Source organism: Mustela lutreola, chromosome 5 (genome assembly GCF_030435805.1).
Source record: "Mustela lutreola isolate mMusLut2 chromosome 5, mMusLut2.pri, whole genome shotgun sequence".
Lineage (NCBI taxonomy): Eukaryota > Metazoa > Chordata > Mammalia > Carnivora > Mustelidae > Mustela > Mustela lutreola.
In genome coordinates, this window is record NC_081294.1 from 64,153,339 (window position 1) to 64,171,868 (window position 18,530).

The 18,530-nt window shown below is 44.7% G+C and overlaps 1 protein-coding gene across 5 annotated transcripts in view; it reads left to right on the top strand.

Moving 5' to 3' along the window:
- Positions 1-18,530, top strand: part of SFXN1 (sideroflexin 1) — a 38,413-nt gene that overhangs the window by 13,298 nt on the left and 6,585 nt on the right. Inside the window, exons 3-10 of one of the 5 annotated variants that reach the window (XM_059174342.1) lie at positions 5,581-5,751; positions 6,413-6,511; positions 7,847-7,922; positions 8,516-8,601; positions 9,703-9,830; positions 11,732-11,781; positions 12,364-12,468; positions 14,755-15,024. In XM_059174342.1, the coding sequence (XP_059030325.1) occupies positions 5,581-5,751; positions 6,413-6,511; positions 7,847-7,922; positions 8,516-8,601; positions 9,703-9,830; positions 11,732-11,781; positions 12,364-12,468; positions 14,755-14,811 (772 nt within the window). In that variant the 3' untranslated portion in view covers positions 14,812-15,024. The other 4 variants (XM_059174340.1, XM_059174343.1, XM_059174344.1 and 1 more) reach the window with 4 other exon arrangements.

Sequence of the window (18,530 nt, forward strand, 5' to 3'; positions counted from 1 at the left end):
TGCAGATATCCGGTGTTCACAGTGACCTGAAAATAAGACAGCCATCCCTCCAGCTCCTAGGTACCAATCCGTGAGGTCCCCTTTCCCAGCACTCTGCCTCCTACTCTCTAGTTCATCCCTGTATTCATAGCCCACCCCCTCCGCATGCATCTTTCTGTCTTCAGATGGAGAGCGCACCATGCAAAAAGCAGGTGGTTAGAATTAGATTAGGTTGGTTGCTTCTGAAATTAAGCCTCAGTGAACGAACCTTGCCGGGAGGGACTTGGACGGAAAGATGCTGTAGCAGGTTTGTAGGTTTGGGCTGCGGTTCATGGATTCAAAGAGCCAGTTGTGACATCAGAGAAGAGCGGTGCTCCAACACAGCAGTGGTCACAACTGTCTCCATAAAAGACCACATGAGAAATATGTTAGGCTTTGTGAGCCACAGAGGGTTTCTGCCCCATAGTTTTCTCAACTTTTTATTTTTGTTTTGGGTGTTTTTTTAAATTTTATATTTTTAAAAATACAATCTTTTAAAAAATTAAAAGCCACTCTTAGCAGGTGAGGCAGACAGGCCACAGACAGTAATTTACAGACTCCTGCTCTAGGGGGAGTCAGCCAGAAGCTGAGATCTGGAGCAGTGGGCTCTACGCCACCCAAACATGCCATGAGCGGCACCCACAGGCAGGTGTTTGATGGTCATGTGGGTGGTCAGGGAAGGAAGCAGGGCAGTCTACAGATTTCGTCATCAGACACTGAGGCTGGCCAGATCTTAGCCCGTACCAGCGCATCAAGAGAAAAGAGCCGAGCGGCAGAACATCTTGGAACCTTATGCCAAAGTACCAAAGAACAGACAGAGGAAGAGCAGAAGCACACGTCAGGAATTCGGGAAGGGAGGTATTCTGTGAATCTGGAACAAAAGCCATAAAGCAGAGAGGTGCAGAAGAAAAGACAGAGGAGTTGAAAAGAAGACGTAAAAGCATTGCAAAGGAGCTAACACTGTGAGAGCAAAACAGGGGCAGTGGGAGGCATGAATTACAGCGCTGGCTTGGTGAAAAAAAGAGCAACAAAGACGTGGAGAGTAAACCCCAGACACTCCTCCAGCGGGGGAGAGCAGAGGTTGGCATGCTTTCCCCGCAGAGGGCCAGGGGGCGCTGTTCTCAGCTTTGCAGGCCATACATTCTCTCGTGCATATCCTTGTTTTTGCTGTTTTTACAACCCCCTAAAAGTGTAAAAACCATTTTTAGCACACAAGCCATTCAGAAACAGTCCATGGGCTATATAGTTTGCCAGTTCCCGATAACAGATGGGAAGGTAGAAGCAGATTAGGGGTTTCCAAGAAAGGGGGGAAAGCCTCCAGAGGAGCCTGTTTTGGGGAAGATGAAAATATTCCATACCATGACTCTGGAGGTGGCTGCACCACTCTACCTTTTCCAGAACTCACCAAGTCATCCACTTAAAATGGGTGACTTTTACTTCAATTAAATTATACCTTGGTAAAGCCGATTTAATTTTTTGAAAAAGGAGATGCTTCCCAATTAATTTGCCGCACTGGTACTGTAAATGACAGAAGTACACTGAAAGAGTACAGTGGCCCATCTTGCAAATTAATAATGTAAAAATCCAGAATAAAATACAAGCATATCAAATCCAGCCTTTCATGAAAGTGTGAACAAGTAGGATTTATTCCAGGAATAAAAAGTTGTTTAATTTTAGGACATCTATCAGTGTTATTTCTCACATTGAAGCAAGAAAGTCACATTTTGATAGATGCCTGAAAGAAGGTTAAATTATCCATGTGTTTCCCAGAAAATAATTGATCAGCTAGGAATAATATACTGTATTTCTTTAATATGGTAAAGAATACACACCCACATTAGCAGCTAGCATCACACCAAATAATGAAAGAGTAGAGCTGAACGTCCCAGACAGTTCAGCAGAAAAGCAATCCTGTGGAATATTTCACCCCAATACCAGAGAGGGAGAGAGAGAAAGAAAGGCAGAAAGACAGAGAAAGATAGAAAGGAAGGAGGTGGGGGAAGAAAGGAGAGAAAGTGGCTTCCATAGTCAAATTTGGAAAAGTTTACAGCCCGTTTTCTTTTTTTTCTTAAGATTTTATTTTTACGTAATCTCTATAGCCAACATGGGGCTTGAACTTAAAACGCAGATCAAGAGTTGCTTGCCTCACTGACTGAACCAGCCAGGCACTCCTATACCCCATTCTCAAGGATGTCACACCCCAATGACTGCAAAAAATTCCAAAAAATATTAGAATAAATAAAGCCATTAGTCTGTTTTCCCAAACTTGAACATGGGCCTTTTTTCTTTCCCGTAACACCTTATAACACTCCCCTAAAAGTCTTGCTCTACGAGGCGTTCTCTTTAAAGTCAGGAGCAAGTCAGGGATACCTTTATCTTCACTATTGTATAACATTGTTCTGGAGCTCTAACCAATTCGAAAGACCTAAAAAAGAAGTAAAAGGGGTGCCTAACTGATTTATCAGTGGTCCATGGGATCCTGAATTTGAGCTGCATGTTGAGTGTAGACATTGCTTAAATAAATAAATTTTTAAAAAACGAAGACAGATGAAAGAAGATGTACAAATCATAAAAACATGAGATAATTTCTTTTGTCTTTTTTTTTGCAAATGATGATTTTCTCACCAATCAACTAAAAAAATCCCAATGGAACAAATAAGAGAATACAACAAGTAGGCTACACAAAAAGTCAACAGTTTCTTATACATCAGCAATAATTTATTAGACAATATTATGTTAATAGCATCCATAAGGCCAAAAATATACATATAGCTATATATAAAATATTTGGGATTACATTTGCCCAGAAGTGTGAAGCAGTTCCAGGCCCACTTGGGGGTGGTCATTAAAAGAAGCTTTTGATAACCGGAGAAACATGCAGTAAGTCTGGATGAAAAGTCTTAATACAGTACAGGTGTCAATTCTCTCCAAATCAGTATAGTTTCAGTCCAAATACAATTGTGCTCACCTATAAAACTGACAGAATAATTCTAAGCATTGTCCGAAAAAAAGAATGAGCATAACTTAGGTTAGTTTTTGTTTTTGTTTTTGTTTTATGACAGAGAGAGACCAAGCACTAGCAGGCAGAGGGAGAGGGAGAAGCAGGCTCCCTGCTGAGTAAGAAGCCTGACAAGGGCTCCTTCCCAGGACCTGACACCAAAGGCAGTTGCTTAACCAAATGAGCCACCCGGATGCCCCAAGAATGAACATAACTTAGGCACTTTTGAAAGAGGAGAGACTGCTGTTCTACCAGGCATAGAATAGATTGTCAGTGGGAGGGTGGGCCTGGGCCCCACAGGGTAGAGGTAGTGGGAACGTTATAGAAAGCCCCAGCACCAACCAAACCCAGCATTCACAGGATCTCAATTGATGATGACTCTAGCATTTCAATCTGGGTGTTAGGGTGGCAGAGCAGCCAATGGTCAAGTCAAGTTAAGCAAGTTCAACATTTTCCTGTCTTAAGATAAATTCCAAATAAATTAAAAACCTCCGTGACAATTAAAAACAAACAAACAAAAAAACGAAAAATAACCCTGTTACGAAAGTGCAAGATGGGGCGCCTGGGTGGCTCAGTGGGTTAAGCCGCTGCCTTCGGCTCAGGTCATGATCTCGGGGTCCTGGGATCAAGTCCCGCATCGGGCTCTCTGCTCAGCAGGGAGCCTGCTTCCCTCTCTCTCTCTCTCTGCCTGCCTCTCCATCTACTTGTGATTTCTCTCTGTCAAATAAATAAATAAAATCTTAAAAAAAAAAAAAAAAAAAAAAGAAAAGAAAGTGCAAGATGTAGAGGTGAATATCTGTATAACCCTGAAGCAAGTCAGCCCTTTCTAGGCAAAGACTGCGTTTATTCCTAACTGACTACATCAAGATAAAAATGTTCAGGGGAGCAGATAACACAGCTAACAAGATTGGCCTACAGCAGGTCAAGTTGGGTCAAGTTTACAGGAGAGCCGCTTGGCAGTGAGGGTGCTGCCCCGCCCCCAGGATCCACAGACATACTCAAGTAGAGAAGAATGACAAAAAACATATTCACTGCCTCAAAATTTTACATAACTTTGGGCTCAGCATTTGTTTCTGATTAATCTTAGATGCAGGAGAGAGATTTATTAAGGAGATTGACTTCCTCATCCTTTACAAATGGAAAAGATTAGAAGTAATTAAAGTGACCTGCAGTAGGGATTGGGATAATCCACTATTAGAATCCTGCGGTGGAAGACTGAAGCATTTAAAAGGATGATGTGTTAGTTTCCTAAGGCGGCTGTAACCAATTACCACCTACGGAGTGGCTTCAGACAGCGGAAATTTGTTCTGTTGCAGTTCTGGAAGCCAAAGTCGGAAACCACGGTGTCGGGAGAGTCACTGCCCTCTGAAGGCTCTGCAGGAGAATCTTTCCTCTCCTCTTCCAGCTTCCCGTGGCCCGAGGGGTGCCTTGATGTTCCTTGATTTGGAGCCACATTATTCCAGTCTCTGCCTCGGAAATCACAGGACCTTCTTTGTCTGCACATGGCTGGCATTCAAGGTCACTGGTCATCGGATTTACGGCCCTCCCTTATCAGCATGACCTCATTTTAACTATTACATCCACAAAGACCCTGGTTCCATTTTTTTTTTTTTTAAAGATTTTATTTATTTGACAGAGAGAGAAATCACAAGTAGGCAGAGAGGCAGGCAGAGAGAGAGAGGGGAGGAAGCAGGCTCCCTGCGGAGCAGAGAGCCCGACTTGGGGCTCGATCCCAAGATCCTGGGATCATGACCAGAGCCGAAGGCAGAGGCTTTAACCCACTGAGCCACTCAGGCGCCCCAAGACCCTGGTTCCAAATAAGGTCACATTCTGAGGTTCTGGGTGGATATGAATTTGGGGGGATGCTATTCAACCCAGTACAGGTGATAGAGAAGAAGCTCTAAAGATACAGAAAAGCATTTACAAAATAATATTCATTTTTAAAAGGTCGTCCTAAAGCAACAGGTATGGTGTTCATAGAGATCCTGAGGGGGCATAGACAGATCTGCAAGACCGTGGCTGTGTCTTCACAAAACAGTCTCAGTGGACAGGAGTAATCAAGGGCTTCAGTGTTTAATTGCACTAATGAATGTCTGTATTTTCTAAGTTTTTAGCAGTGAACATGTGTTTCTTTGATAACAGGATAAAACAATGAGTCCTTCTAATCTAGGGTTTCAGACTGTAGATATAAAAATTAATTGATGTTCTTGATTGCCACAGCTTTTGTCTAATTGGTTGAATATATTATAGAATTTGCAAAGTTCAAAATACATTTTTAAATATGTCATTTAAAACAAGGGTATTTCAGAGTTGAATACTTTAAGATACAAAATAAGTTTTTGTTTTTCAAAATTTCAGACGGTTTGAGATACATGGGTTTGAAATGCTCATTGCGTTTACTTTCTTTTGGGTTACTAAAATTTTACCACAGGCATAGTTGTTTTAGGTAAGGGTAAACTTTAAAACTTTCTAGCGGCATGTCTGTAGAGCACTGGTGAGCTATTGGAAATGAACAGGTTTTTTTTATTTTTCTTATTATTTTCTGTCCTTGTTTGTTTCCCTAGGCAAGGAATTATTCCTCCAGGTCTTACCGAAAATGAATTATGGAGAGCAAAGTACATCTATGATTCAGCTTTTCATCCTGACACGGGTGAAAAGATGATTTTGATAGGAAGAATGTCAGCTCAGGTTCCAATGAACATGACCATCACAGGTTGTATGATGACATTTTATAGGTAAGTTCTGGAAATGTAACAACCCTTCACTTTATACTCAGATGCTTAAAGTACCTTTTTGTATGTAAATAGTTTTATTGAAATAAATGTCATTCCACGCTGAGTTCCATTTTGTGTAAATGTCATAGCTTGAGGGGGTGGCCTTAACTTTTCCTGGTGCTAAATAAATAGTCATTCAAAAGGAGACTGAATTTTTCCCTCTTAACACCCGAAAGAAAATGAGATGGATAGCCGTAGCCATAGCCGCGCAGCCGTAGACTAGACACGGAGGTTCAGGCTCTCACGTGCTGTGAGGAGGGAGCAGGGCTCCTTCACCTACAAACAGCTGGCTTTTCTCCCCAAGAGAAGGGGCATTGAGTGTCTGCTGTGTGCCAGGCTGTCTGCAGATTTAAGATCAGGTTTAAGGAGGATGACTTGATCCTTACTGTAGCCCTTTGAGCTTGGGGTTACCCAGAACCAAAGAAGGAGGCTGAGAATCTGAGGGCGCCCTTCTGTCCCACCACTCAGGTCCCAAGCCTTCGATGCAGGAAGCACGGTCTCTGACCTAGCATTCTCCTTCCGCAGTCCATCTCCTCTGTGGTTACTGGTGTTCACGTTTTCTGTTCCGCCCAGAGGCTAGATCATAGGCGATGGCCGGTGTGTGATGGATGCTCTGTTTTAGGACCACACCGGCGGTGCTGTTCTGGCAGTGGATCAACCAGTCCTTCAATGCCGTGGTCAATTACACCAACAGAAGCGGAGACGCTCCCCTCACTGTAAAGTAAGACCCTGAGACTTAATCGTTCTCCGTACTGCCAGTGTGCGTTGGAGTCAGTGGTGTGTAGATTGTTGGTGTTGTTCAGAATATCATGGAGCATATTTTCCAGTAGCCTTTCTCCTCCTGCCTTCCCATCAAGATGACCGTCTTGCCCAGCCTGCCTTCTCAGACGTCATTCGTGCTGTTAGGGATGCTGGCGGGCACACCCTCAGGCAGGACACAGGGCAGACAGTCGAGGGCCAGCCTGTGGCAGATGACAGGCTGTGCCCCCGTCTACCCCGAGCCTATGGCCAGTTAACCCATCAAAATTAGCGGCGTCCAGAGTGTAATCTGCAGAAACCAAGGGGACTTTTACTTAGGATTTGTCTTTAAATAAGCCATCTATAGAGCCAAACAAAAGGTAATAGGTTTTAAAATATTGCCTCCTGTAAAAAAAAAAAAAAAAAAAAAGCGTTCAAGCAGGCTTAAGAGATTAGCGAACCAAAACTTTTAGCTCAACTTGGAGAACGCTTCAGAGTGTTTTCTTTTTTGTCACTTTAGATGGCTTCTGACAGTCTGTAGCCTTCTCTTGTCACCATATGAAACAAAGGCTGTGGAAATCTGTTACCAACAGTGTTTAGCACACCTTCATTTCTTCCAGCCCTTTGAATTAACACTTATTTTATTTATTTATTTATCTTTTGAGAGAGAGCACACCGGGGGTGGGGGCGGGGGAGAGAGGGAGAGGGATACAGAACCTTAAGCAAACTCCATGCCCAGCACAGAACCCAATGTGGGCCTCGATCTCACCACCCTGAGATCATGACCTGAGACGAAACCCAGAGCCAGATGCTTAACTGACTGAACCACCCAGGCGCCCTTAAAATCGTATTTAAAATAAGAGAAAACAGCTGTGCTTAACTGCCTGTTGCAGATGGGACTTTCAGGATTTTGATACAGCGAGTTAGTTTTAAGAACCGGCAGCATGGACGTTTTATCCTAGTATGTGTATTTATATTTTGAGAAGTACTTTTAATTTAGGCAGATATGCTGCCGCACTTCCGCCAAGATGCCGTTCCCTACACACTCGCAGCGCCTCCATGCCCCGCCCCCAGGACCTACTCCCTACGGCCGCTGCTGAAGGTGCTGGTCGGCTTGTCCGCACGAAAGGCCACTCTTCCGGGGGCTGCTTGCTTCCAGTCTGCGTTGGCCCGTTTGTAGAGTGATAATGAGGCTGGCTTTGTGGGCTCTTCCTTCTTAATCACGCCCTTTCACAGGGTCCCCTCATTTTCTCAGAAAGTGTTGGACCCGAGTTTCCTGATGTGCACTTGTTTTTCACGCTCTATCCTTTCTTTGCAGTGAGTTGGGAGCCGCTTACGTTTCCGCGACAACTGGTGCCGTGGCAACAGCTCTAGGACTTAACGCCTTAACCAAGGTACTCTGATTTTTACTCGGATTTTTATTACCCCAGTAAGGCTTCTTCCTTTGTTCTTACCCGACTGCCCCCAGGCCTCTCCATTATTTCTCAAAATAGTTCAAAATAGTTCCTAGGACTTTCTTGTTACCATCATTATTTTTGCCTGCCTGTCTCAGTGGGGTCTCAGAAGTGCTGTCACCAGCCAACCCTGCCAAGCCCCTGGTCCGTCCCTGGCACCGCGTCTTACGTGGCCAGTGCTCCCCAACCCTAACTGCCCACTAGAGGCTGTGTGCCGAGGAGTGTGCCCGCACCCACACCTCTGGAAAGGTGGAGACGCCAGCTCCTGAACTCAAGACCCCGTGACACCAAAGCCCACCCCGGTCCATCAGCCAGGCCAATCTGGTCAATGTCTTGGAAGCCCACCTTGTCCCAGTGCACCCGTGCTGGAAATCCACAAACATCCCCAGGAAACAAGTTTTGAAAGTACCCCTGGCCTGAGTTGCCACACCAATAAGACTATGTTTTTAGCAAGCTTTCAAGGAGAAGTAAGTATTTGCATTCAGTCACACGGGCAAACTAAGATAATGCGTTTGGGATTTTTCTTCCCGCAGCATGTCTCACCACTCATAGGACGTTTTGTTCCCTTTGCTGCCGTGGCTGCTGCTAATTGCATTAATATCCCATTAATGAGGCAAAGGTAAGTTTCATATGCAGTCTGAGAAAGGACGGGTGCTTGACAGTTCAGTCTGGTAGTAATTCATTTTGTTGAAACTTTTAATAATTCATTTTAATATTTATGGATGGAATTACATGGGACCTCAGGTTTGTTTCCAAGTAATCTGTTGTGGGCACAAGGATAGCTCCGTTCATGAAACAAGCTTAGCCATGAGTTGCTAATTATTGAAGTAGGCTAATGAGTATGTGGGGGGTTAGAATACTCTCTCTACTTCTGTGTAATAAAAAGTTTAAAACACCTATTTCCAATTAACATTTGGTTGTTTAGAGCTAGGCAAAGAAGGCCCATGCACAGAAAGTCTGTTCTCTAAAATAGGCTGCCCCCCTACCCCAGAAATGTTTTAATGGGTTTAAAATAATATTAATCTATATTTTTGGAAGTATTTTTATAGAACTGGCAGAAATGAAAAGGGAAGAAAGAACATGAAAAAGCATTTTGGAATGGATAATGAAGAACAGTGTAAAACAGGAGCTATAATTTTAGTGCTAGTGGCCAGAGTTAACTATCCAGCAGTGCCACAGACTAGTGATTCCCGTGTCAGTGTGGTGAGTTTACTCACTAATGCCGTGTTCTATAATTAAAGCTGCTGAGATTTGCATGTGAGCATAGAAATTAGCCTTACCTTTAAGTTAACATGTTCACCCTTTGAATTACATTGTTATTAAAAATACAGCACTTTTTTCCCAAGGAGTTTACTAGTGTTATTTTAACTTTTCTTTTTTTAAGATTTTATTTGCTAATTTATTTATTTGAGAAAGAGAGCATGACAGTGAGCAGGGAGAGGGGCAGAGAGAGAGGGTCCTGGGCTCCAGTCCCGTGTTCAGCCCCCTGCTCAGCAGGGAGTCTGCTTCTCTCGCTCCCTCTGCCCCTCCCCACTGCTTGTTCTCTCTTTCTCTGAAAGAAATAAAATCTTTAAAAAATAAATAGACCTGTTAGTGCCAAAAATGACACTCGAGTGGGCATTTGGGTTCAGTATGGACTTGACGTTCCAGAGCACAGTGCCATATCCAGCCATCTCACAAGGGCCTCTGTGAACTTCTTTGCCTGCGTTTTGCTCGGCAGGGAGCTCAAAGTTGGCATTCCCGTCACAGATGAGAATGGGAACCGCTTGGGTGAGTCAGCCAACGCTGCAAAACAAGCCATCACGCAAGTCGTCGTCTCCAGGATTCTAATGGCAGCCCCGGGCATGGGTTAGTAGCTCTTTGTCCCCGGGCCCTGGCTGTAGCCTGCGGGGTTGGAAGCAGCGTGGGCACGGGAGTGGTGTGATCCTGAGGCTTTAGGGGTGTGACATCCACGCTGTGTGCAGCGTGAAGAGGGCCAACAGCGATGGTCCAGAGCCTGGCGAGGAGGCTGGCTCGCTACAGCAGGCCAGTGATGGGGCTGGTTTGGACCCAGGTGGGGACAGTACGGGTGATGAGAACTTGAAGGCAAAAATTTTGGTTTTCGTATACCTTGAAACTTCTAAAAGTTCTGAATCAGAATAATTTCTACTAAAGATTTACTTGTATTGATGAGAAACCCTTGGAATACAAACCAAGTCGGGTCAGTTAGAGCAGCTATGAAGATGTGTGCCAAGTTTCTGCCCAGTTTTGTCCTTAGGGCTGGGAGTTGACATGACCCACAGCCAAAATCTGCATCATTTATGGCTCCTCTGAGACCCTTTCACCCACTCCTAGGACTTCCTGGAGCCACTCTGAGACCAAGGTCGAAAGAAGATTCTCAGACTCACTCAGGAAACAGAGGGCCTGGGAAGTCTAGTGCTCTTTACAAAAAAAAAAAAAAAGAAAGAAAGAAATTAGTGGGATTAATTTCATCATCTCAGCTGAATGCAGAAAGCACTTGGCTATTAACCAAGCTGTCAAAAGAAGCACACTTAATCAGTTGTTGTCACCTTGTCCTGCTAGTATCTTTTGTTGTCTTTAAGTGCCTTTTGTCATCGTGAGTCTCATCAGCCCACGAGTAGGAGTAGGTAACCAAAGTTGAAGAAAAGGACCTGAAGGAAAATTTTGCAGAACATTATAGTGGCCTCAGTTATAATCCCAGATCATTCAGGTTATCTGATGTAGCCACTGTTAAATGATTGAATGAAGGAATCCCTTGGCGTCCTCAGGAGACAGCAGTGCTCGCTGCGGGGGTGGGTGTGCTGTGGGAACCACAGTCGTGAAACAGACCAGGGTCCCCAGAGTCTGGGACCAGCACACGGTCACCAACCCGCGAGGGGCTGCGGCGCCTGTTCCAGCACGCCCGCAGTATCCGGATTTCCACGTCTGCCGCCATCAGGCTTGCAACTCCAACCTCTCTGTCCTGCATTTGCTTTCGGGTTGCGTTTTGTTCTTGCTCATTTTGAAAAACGAGGTAACCCTTTGGAGCTCAGCCAGCCCAACAGATCTATTTCTAGTGGCTTGGTTATTTTAAACATTAATGAGTCCCCAGAGAAGAAACACAACCTTTCTGTCCCAGTGGAAGCTATAGAGGTAATTGCCATGTGGAAGTGGTTGATGTGACAGTTCGGTCTGGTAGAAATTGTACTATAATTTATAATAATAAATGTCAATAATAAGTAATAATGTACTACCACTACCCAAGGTGTTACATGCATTATTGTCTCCAACGATCACAGCCAGTTCGACAGAATTCTCTCCATGTTATTGATGAGGAAAACAGAACACTGAGGCCCAGAGAAGTTAGGTGACTTTTCTTCCTCAAGGCAGGAATTTTTTTCTTAAGGCAGAATCTTTTTACTGGATTCCACGTGGGAGGGATGCCTAGGGGAGGCTGCATTTGTTTAATTAGCACAGAAGGGGAAAATTCCTGAGGTTTGTACTGTTTCAAGGTAAATGTAAAGTTCTCTTCAAGATTATAAAATTTTCTGGCTGGTAAAGAGCATTATTACACTGTTTTAAATTTTTTTAAATGCTAAAGCATTCTAAAGAATTACTGCAAATAATTTCACTCTGCCAGTGTGAAAATAGCCTAACAGTGCCATACACCTTTTTTGTGAAATATTTCACTTTTGTGAAATAGTTGAAAAAGTGTGAACTGAAAATAAATATTAAAGAAAGATTGAAATGGATCTGTCTTTTCCTTGCAGCCATCCCTCCATTTATCATGAACACTTTGGAGAAGAAAGCCTTCCTAAAGGTAAGCCCCAGTTCTAGTCTCTGTCTCATTCCTCTCAATTCCTTTCCAGACTTCAAACAATACAGAATATTTCCTACCCAGTGCATAAAGAATTTGAAGGCCACTGGCACTTGGGCACTTGTGCAAATAAAAAGATGTTTCCAGGAATATTTCTCTTCTGATCTCAGATCTTTGAAAAAACTTTCATAACGGAAGGTGGCTACCCATTCCTCCTGAGAGGCTGTACTCAAGTTACGGCTTATCTTGGTCATCCCTCGGATGCCAGCCAGGTGATCATGAAGAGACACTGTGAATTTGGGATGACGTGTGTGTAAGTCACTACACATACTACCAGACATGAAAAAAGAGTTTGGAGTAGTAGCTTTAGAGGACCCTGAATATAGTGCCCAGTGTATTTTCCTTTGGTGATCATATCTAGTAAGCAATTCATTAATCTGTCAGCCACCTCCCTTCAGGGTCTGAAAATATTACAGATGACACTGTGAGCAAGGACTCTCGATAGTTCCCCGCTGCTTTTACTAGCTTCCCGGTTTAAAGCAGTAGTGTTCGTGCTTCACCCTCATTTTCCCTTTCTTTCACAAGCGGGATACGGTAGAACAGGGTGACTCACTTGGCTCATGCGGTTTGGAAAGTGGCCCTGGTAGATCTGCCAAGAAAAAGGAGCCCGGTTTCTCGCTGGAGGAGCAGGTGTGTTGTGGGGAAGACCACAGCTCTCCTGGGGTGAATTGCTTTGGCTCTGGGAAACAGAACCGTAACATCGGGGGGATGATATATAAAGCTTTAAACGAGGACATAGTTCACAAGCTAAAGACTTCCTGAATGACGTCATTGATTAGGAGTATGTTCACTGACCCTTATACCTCTCATGCGCCCCAAAAGGAAAGCTACGTTCAGCACTAAGTGAGCATTTCATAAACACTTTTAGTATAGGGGTGTTCTTAGAGAAGTAAGCCAGAAAGTCTGCTGTGAGGAAACAGTAATGTTGAGTGCCTCCTTTGACTCATGTAGCCAGGTTGTCACCTGTCAGTACCCCAGCCCCACGTTAGGGAAAGGGGACCCTCTCTCCGGCACCTTTTCTCCTATTCTTGTTTGCGTGCTTTGGGCACATGGAAGAAGTTTCTGTTCCATGAGTATCCTCCTCTAGCAATGTTACACGTCGGTATGAATTGTGCAGTGTGTTGTTGTGGCTGTGTAGCAACGGGACTGTCCCAAAGAACAAAACAGTTACATACATGGAAGCAAGAAAGCTGTTGGTACGGACCAAAATGTCTTTGTGGATTCATCTGGCATTTTACCTACCCGATGTAGCCACTGAGCTCTTCTTCTGAGAATTAATGATGAAGTTTTGCCCAAATCTCTTTCTGGTGCAAAGCCCAGAAAAGGATGAACCCTTAAAAGCTGCTAATGGATTAGTTTATGTACTAGAGCAGCAACTATATCCTGAAATTACCAAATTACATGCACATTTGGAATTCATCAGCTTTGACATCTCTGTGATTTTCAAATAATCTGAAAAAAATTAGTGCTCCTTTCTCTATCCATCCCTGCTTTACTTATGGGAAGTGATCTGGGCTTTGAAAGAAGAAACTTAGCAAGTTAACTGAAGTGGAGTTTGCAGCATCCCTCGGGGACACTGGCAGTGAGTGGCCCCTCCAGGACACCCATAATTTTGCAGACATCGACTTGATGCCCTGCGTTCTTCTCTCCTGGCTCTTGATCCGGGAAGGCCTTAGGATTAGGATTATAGTGGTTCAGCCAGGGCACGTGTCGAACCAGGCAACCTTTCAGACTTGCATTGTTGTTAGCGCCGGATCGTGGCTGGGGATTCCAGAAATGCTGGGATAAAGTCTGCATCTGAAGCTCCAGCAATGCTGAGAAGGCACTGGGGAAAACAGGAAACGAGGTTGGTACATTCTTCTCCAAGTGCAGGTGTGCTTTGGCGCTCCTGGGGTCTCAGCATTGTTGGAAAAGTTGCCAGAGTGTCTCTGATCTCTGAGTGACAAACACTGGACAGAGACCCAGTTGGGTATCTCACATCATTATCTTGCTCTGATGGATGGAAATTGCTACAGATACAGCCTAATGGCATTTTCTGTGTGAAGGAGCCAGCAAATGCACAAGAAGTTAGCTCCCCATTGCCACTGTGCTATGGGCTTTCTCACATTAATAAATGAGTGTATACTTTGTTTTCCTCCCTCTCCTCAGTATGCACCTTTTAGCTTTACTTGATACTGTATTCACCTGTAATAACTTGGAGATGTGCCACCTCGCCCATCCTTCACAAAGCAGCCCTCTGTCTGTCCCACTCTCCAGCGCTGAAGGACCCCACCGGGAGCTGAGAGAGGCCACCAGCCTCAGAACCACTGTGGCAAGGTCTGGAGCGGTGGTCAGAGTAGCCGACACTCAGTCCCAGCATCCCGCTGGCTACAGGGTGTCTGGTTGTGGCTGTCCTGCCCCAGCCCTCTGAGGAGGACGTTGCTTTGGGAAGGGAATGGCGGAATGTTGTTGAACATACCACACATACCACTCCCCAAGTGCAGCTTGAAATACTGCATTTTGCCCACGTAGAGAGTCCTAGAGGACTTAATTGAGAGTCTAGCTCCTGCTAAAACATAGGCCAGTGGCTTGTCTTACTGTCCCTACTCTTCCACCTCCAGAGCACTTGCCCGTGCCTCGGGAGGGGCTGGCTTCACTGTGCCCCTTCTACAGAGGGTGCAGAGTCCACTTTTCCCACGGCTTATTATGTCCACGTGGGTAGTGTCTGCCTCCCTTTGTGCCCTGACTGTTCCCAGAGCCCCGGTGGCTGCGTGTGCCCCTCTGCAGGGAGGTGGTTAACTGGGCTTCTACTTCAGCCGTGGCCAAACCTACCTGCAAACTTGAAACAAATGGCACATTCTTGGCGTTTTTTAGCAGTGAGCTTGGGGAGCAGTCAGTGTGACTCATCCCTCCCCCTGCACTGTACCTTTTCCCCAGTGGAACGCTGGAAAAAAGCATCCGCAGTGGACAAGAGACTCACAGACATCTTTGTGATAAACCAGAAAGCTCACTGCCAACACCCCGGCCCTTCGAAGAACCGCATTCTCGAAGAATAACTCCTGTGGTCCCTTTACCTTGAGGCACTTTCACTGGGAGTAAGTCCAGTTTACGTGGTTTGGGTCAGATTGTGGTTCCTCATTCCTTAAGTTCTACTCCTTCCATATGTTCTTTAATAAAAGGTGGCTGCTCTGTCTACTCTGGAGATTATCAGGACTTTCTGTTAGTTAAATGCGGATGTAGCATTTATTTACCTACTCACTCATTTATTTACTCGGCTACGCTTTGCTGAGTGCCCGTTACATGCCACACAACATGCGAGGAGCTGAGTCATAGAAACAGAGCTAGAGTCCTGCTCGTGGGGACCGTACAGCTCAGGGACAGAAAGAGGTGCATGGCAGGGGTTCTGATCCTTGCTGGTTACAGCACAGGGAATAGAGGAGTTGACACCCTCAATGACAGGTGGTGGCAAAGACTAGAAGAGGATGGCTCAAGGCTCCATGCTTTGCAGCAGCTCACAAAGAGGACACAGCATGGCTTCTTGGGAGACTTGTGGATGCCGGGGTGCCTGGCATTGGGGCCCTATATAGGGGGTTGACCGGACCATATATAAAAAGTAATAATATATAAAAATTAATTCCCCGTGGTTCATATACTTCAAACATAAAAATCAACAACTGTAAAACTCCTAGCAAAAAATATAATAGACTACCTTTGAGATCGAGAGTTTGGCCAAGTTTTCTTAGACAAAACAGCAAAGGCAGTTCGTAAGAGAAAAAGTGATAAATTGGGCTTCATCAGAAGGGTAACATTCTGGTGTTTGAAAACTGTAAGAGATGAAACGAGAAATAGACTGGGAGAAAATCTATACAAAGATTGTATCTGGTCAAGGATTTCTATCCAGAAGATATAAGTCACTCAGTACTCGTTTAAGAAAACAATCCAGTTTTAAAAATGGGCAGCAGGTTTGAATGGGTGTTTCACCAAATACATATCCTATATCAAATAAGCACATGAAAGACACTCAGTATCTTTATTTATTGGGGAAATCTACATTCGAACTACATGAGCTGTGACCAAACACCTACAGGAATGGCTAAAATCAGAAGGACCAACCACAGCATGTGTTGGTGAGGATGTGGAGGAACTAGAACTCCCATATCCTGCTGGTGAGAATGAAGAATGATACAGCCACTTTGGACAATAGTTTGGTAGTTTCTTAAAAAGCAAAATAGATGCTTCAGCCATTTCACCCCTAGCTGTTTTCCTAGGAGAAATGAAAGCCTGTGTCCATAAAAGATGAATGCTACACAACAGCTTTATTTGCAATAGCCCCCAAACCAGCAATAACCCAGATGTTCGTCAGCAGGAGAATAGATGATCAGATTGTGCCTTTTCCATATAATGGAACTCCTCACTCAGCAAGGAAGGGTGATGAACTAGTGATCTGTGCAGCCACCCGAATGAATCCCAAAATGATTTCCTAAAAGAATAGATATACTTAAAATGCTAGAGAATATAAACATATGTAGTGGCAAAAAGGAGATCAGAGGTTGCCAGGGAATGGGGTGCAGGGTTCAGGAAAGAGAAAGGAACTGCCAAGGGCACAAGAAACAGGGAAAGCATTAGGGGTGACGAATACATTCACGACCTTGATCATGGTGGTGGCTTCACAGCTACTCGAGTATATGTATAAAAACTTGGGTTGTACACGGCAAATACATGTGGTTTACTGTATGTCAGCAAAGCTATGAGAAAAAAAGACGCTGGCAGAGAGGCATACTAACTTTTTGTTAGTAGTAACTTTTTAGTTAGTTAGTAGTACCTAGTAGTTAGTTAGTAGTAACTTTTTGTTAGAGCCATACTAACTTTTTGAACTTTTTCCTCATTGAATCTATGTCTTTTACATTTATGATTACTCTTTAATTACAGTATCCTCTGTTTGCATGATTCTAAGTGTGTGAGTATGTAGGGGAAGACCAGACCTCCACAGCTCACTCACGGAATCTCAGGCTAAGTGCTGTTTAAGAGGTAGGGGTGAGTCAAGTGGTTAGGGTGCTAGAGAGGAGTTGGGAGACTCAGGGATGACATCCAGGTTGGGTTAAGTCAGAATTGTCCAGGACTGTTGTCATTGCTCAGAGCCTTTCCATCGAAACCTTCAGCACAAGCCACAGTCCACCTTCCGCTCATATACACCTTCTTTGAGACTGCTTACAGCTGGCCCCTGGGATAACACATTAGCCCCGTTGGCTTCAGACTGGAGCCCACTTTAAATCGGAAGGCCATTCTCAGGTTCAAGTTCACCCTCCACACAATCTCCTTCAGCACTTAGTCTGCCTTCTCTCACCCAGCATGGACGTCACGTCTGGCAAGTGCCTGGGCAAGGACATACGTCTCCTTATGAAGATCCGTCATCGTCACACAGAGCTAGTTACCCAAGATACAATATGTCCTTTTCTTCCTGTCCTTTGTGGGGTGGGTCTGTCCCCTCTTGATGACATCTCTCCCTTCCTCTCTAGTACATGCCTCTCTCCCCTCACGTTAACCTGCCTGACATACTGTTGTGCCAGAGGAGTCTTCTCGGGGACCAGGGTATGCCTCTCATGCAAGCCTCTTGGGAATCATGATCTTTTAACAAGTTGTGTTGACTCTGCGCTAAGTTGGCTGATTTCATAACAACCAGTGCACGACTCGGCTGCCGCTGTTTCAGGGGCCTTGTTTCTAGAAACATCTATCCCATTGTTCTCTATCTTGCATGTTTTGGTACCACTCCTTTTTGAAAACTAAAAGTCTAACAGTGCCTATTCTTCAAAAGACCAACCAATTCATTCATTTCCATTAAAAAAAAAAAGCTACAGGCAAAAATTTTCTGTGGCAGCAGTAGTTTTAACCATATTGACAGCAACTAAAAGCAAGACAGGGAAGCTGTGGGGGAGGAGGAAAGTGTCTGCTGCATTCCTGCTATGCTCCAGGCTCTGTCCTGGGTACTTGTCAAATGTCAACCTGGCGCAGCTCCCACGCACTTGGAGGCAACTGTTGCCATTCTCATTCTGCTGATAAGGAAACCAAAGCTTAGAGAGGGCAGGCTCTGGCTGCCCTGTCCCCACAGTCGGAAACCAGGCAACAGGGCAGACGGTTGCATATAGGTCTGTTTGTCTGTCAGCCTGGACACCGGGCTGCACCGCCTCCCCGGTAGGAGGTGACGATTCCTCTACCTGTTCAGAGCCGAGCATCTCGCAGATGACACGTGCAAGAGAAAAAACTGAGAGGCCACTTGATCTTCGCATGTCGATCAAGGAGGCTTCAGGAAGTCAGGACTAATATGCTTGTTGCAGTGTCACCCCCAGATTCCACTAACCCAGGCCTTGGAACATGGAGCATTTCCTCCCTATTAATCAGCAGAAGAAATTGTCTCTGTCTGAAAAGTCTCCAAAATAATTTCTCTCTCAAAACAGAGGTTCCCGTGGATGAGCGCACCTATTCAAGTTGGATTAGTTGGCTTTTGGTGAGTGGAATTAATTTCTTTCTTAAAGGTAGATGCACAGCATGTGAAAGGTGAAGGAACAGGTTCATAACGTGGGATAAAAGTTTTGAAAGTGAGGCCATCCCAGAACATCTGGAACTTACGGTCCCAAAAATTAGACAGAAGTAGAGAGAAACCTACAATGTTTGGGACTATTTGCATGATTCTCTTTTAAACTTCTGCTAGGTCTCTT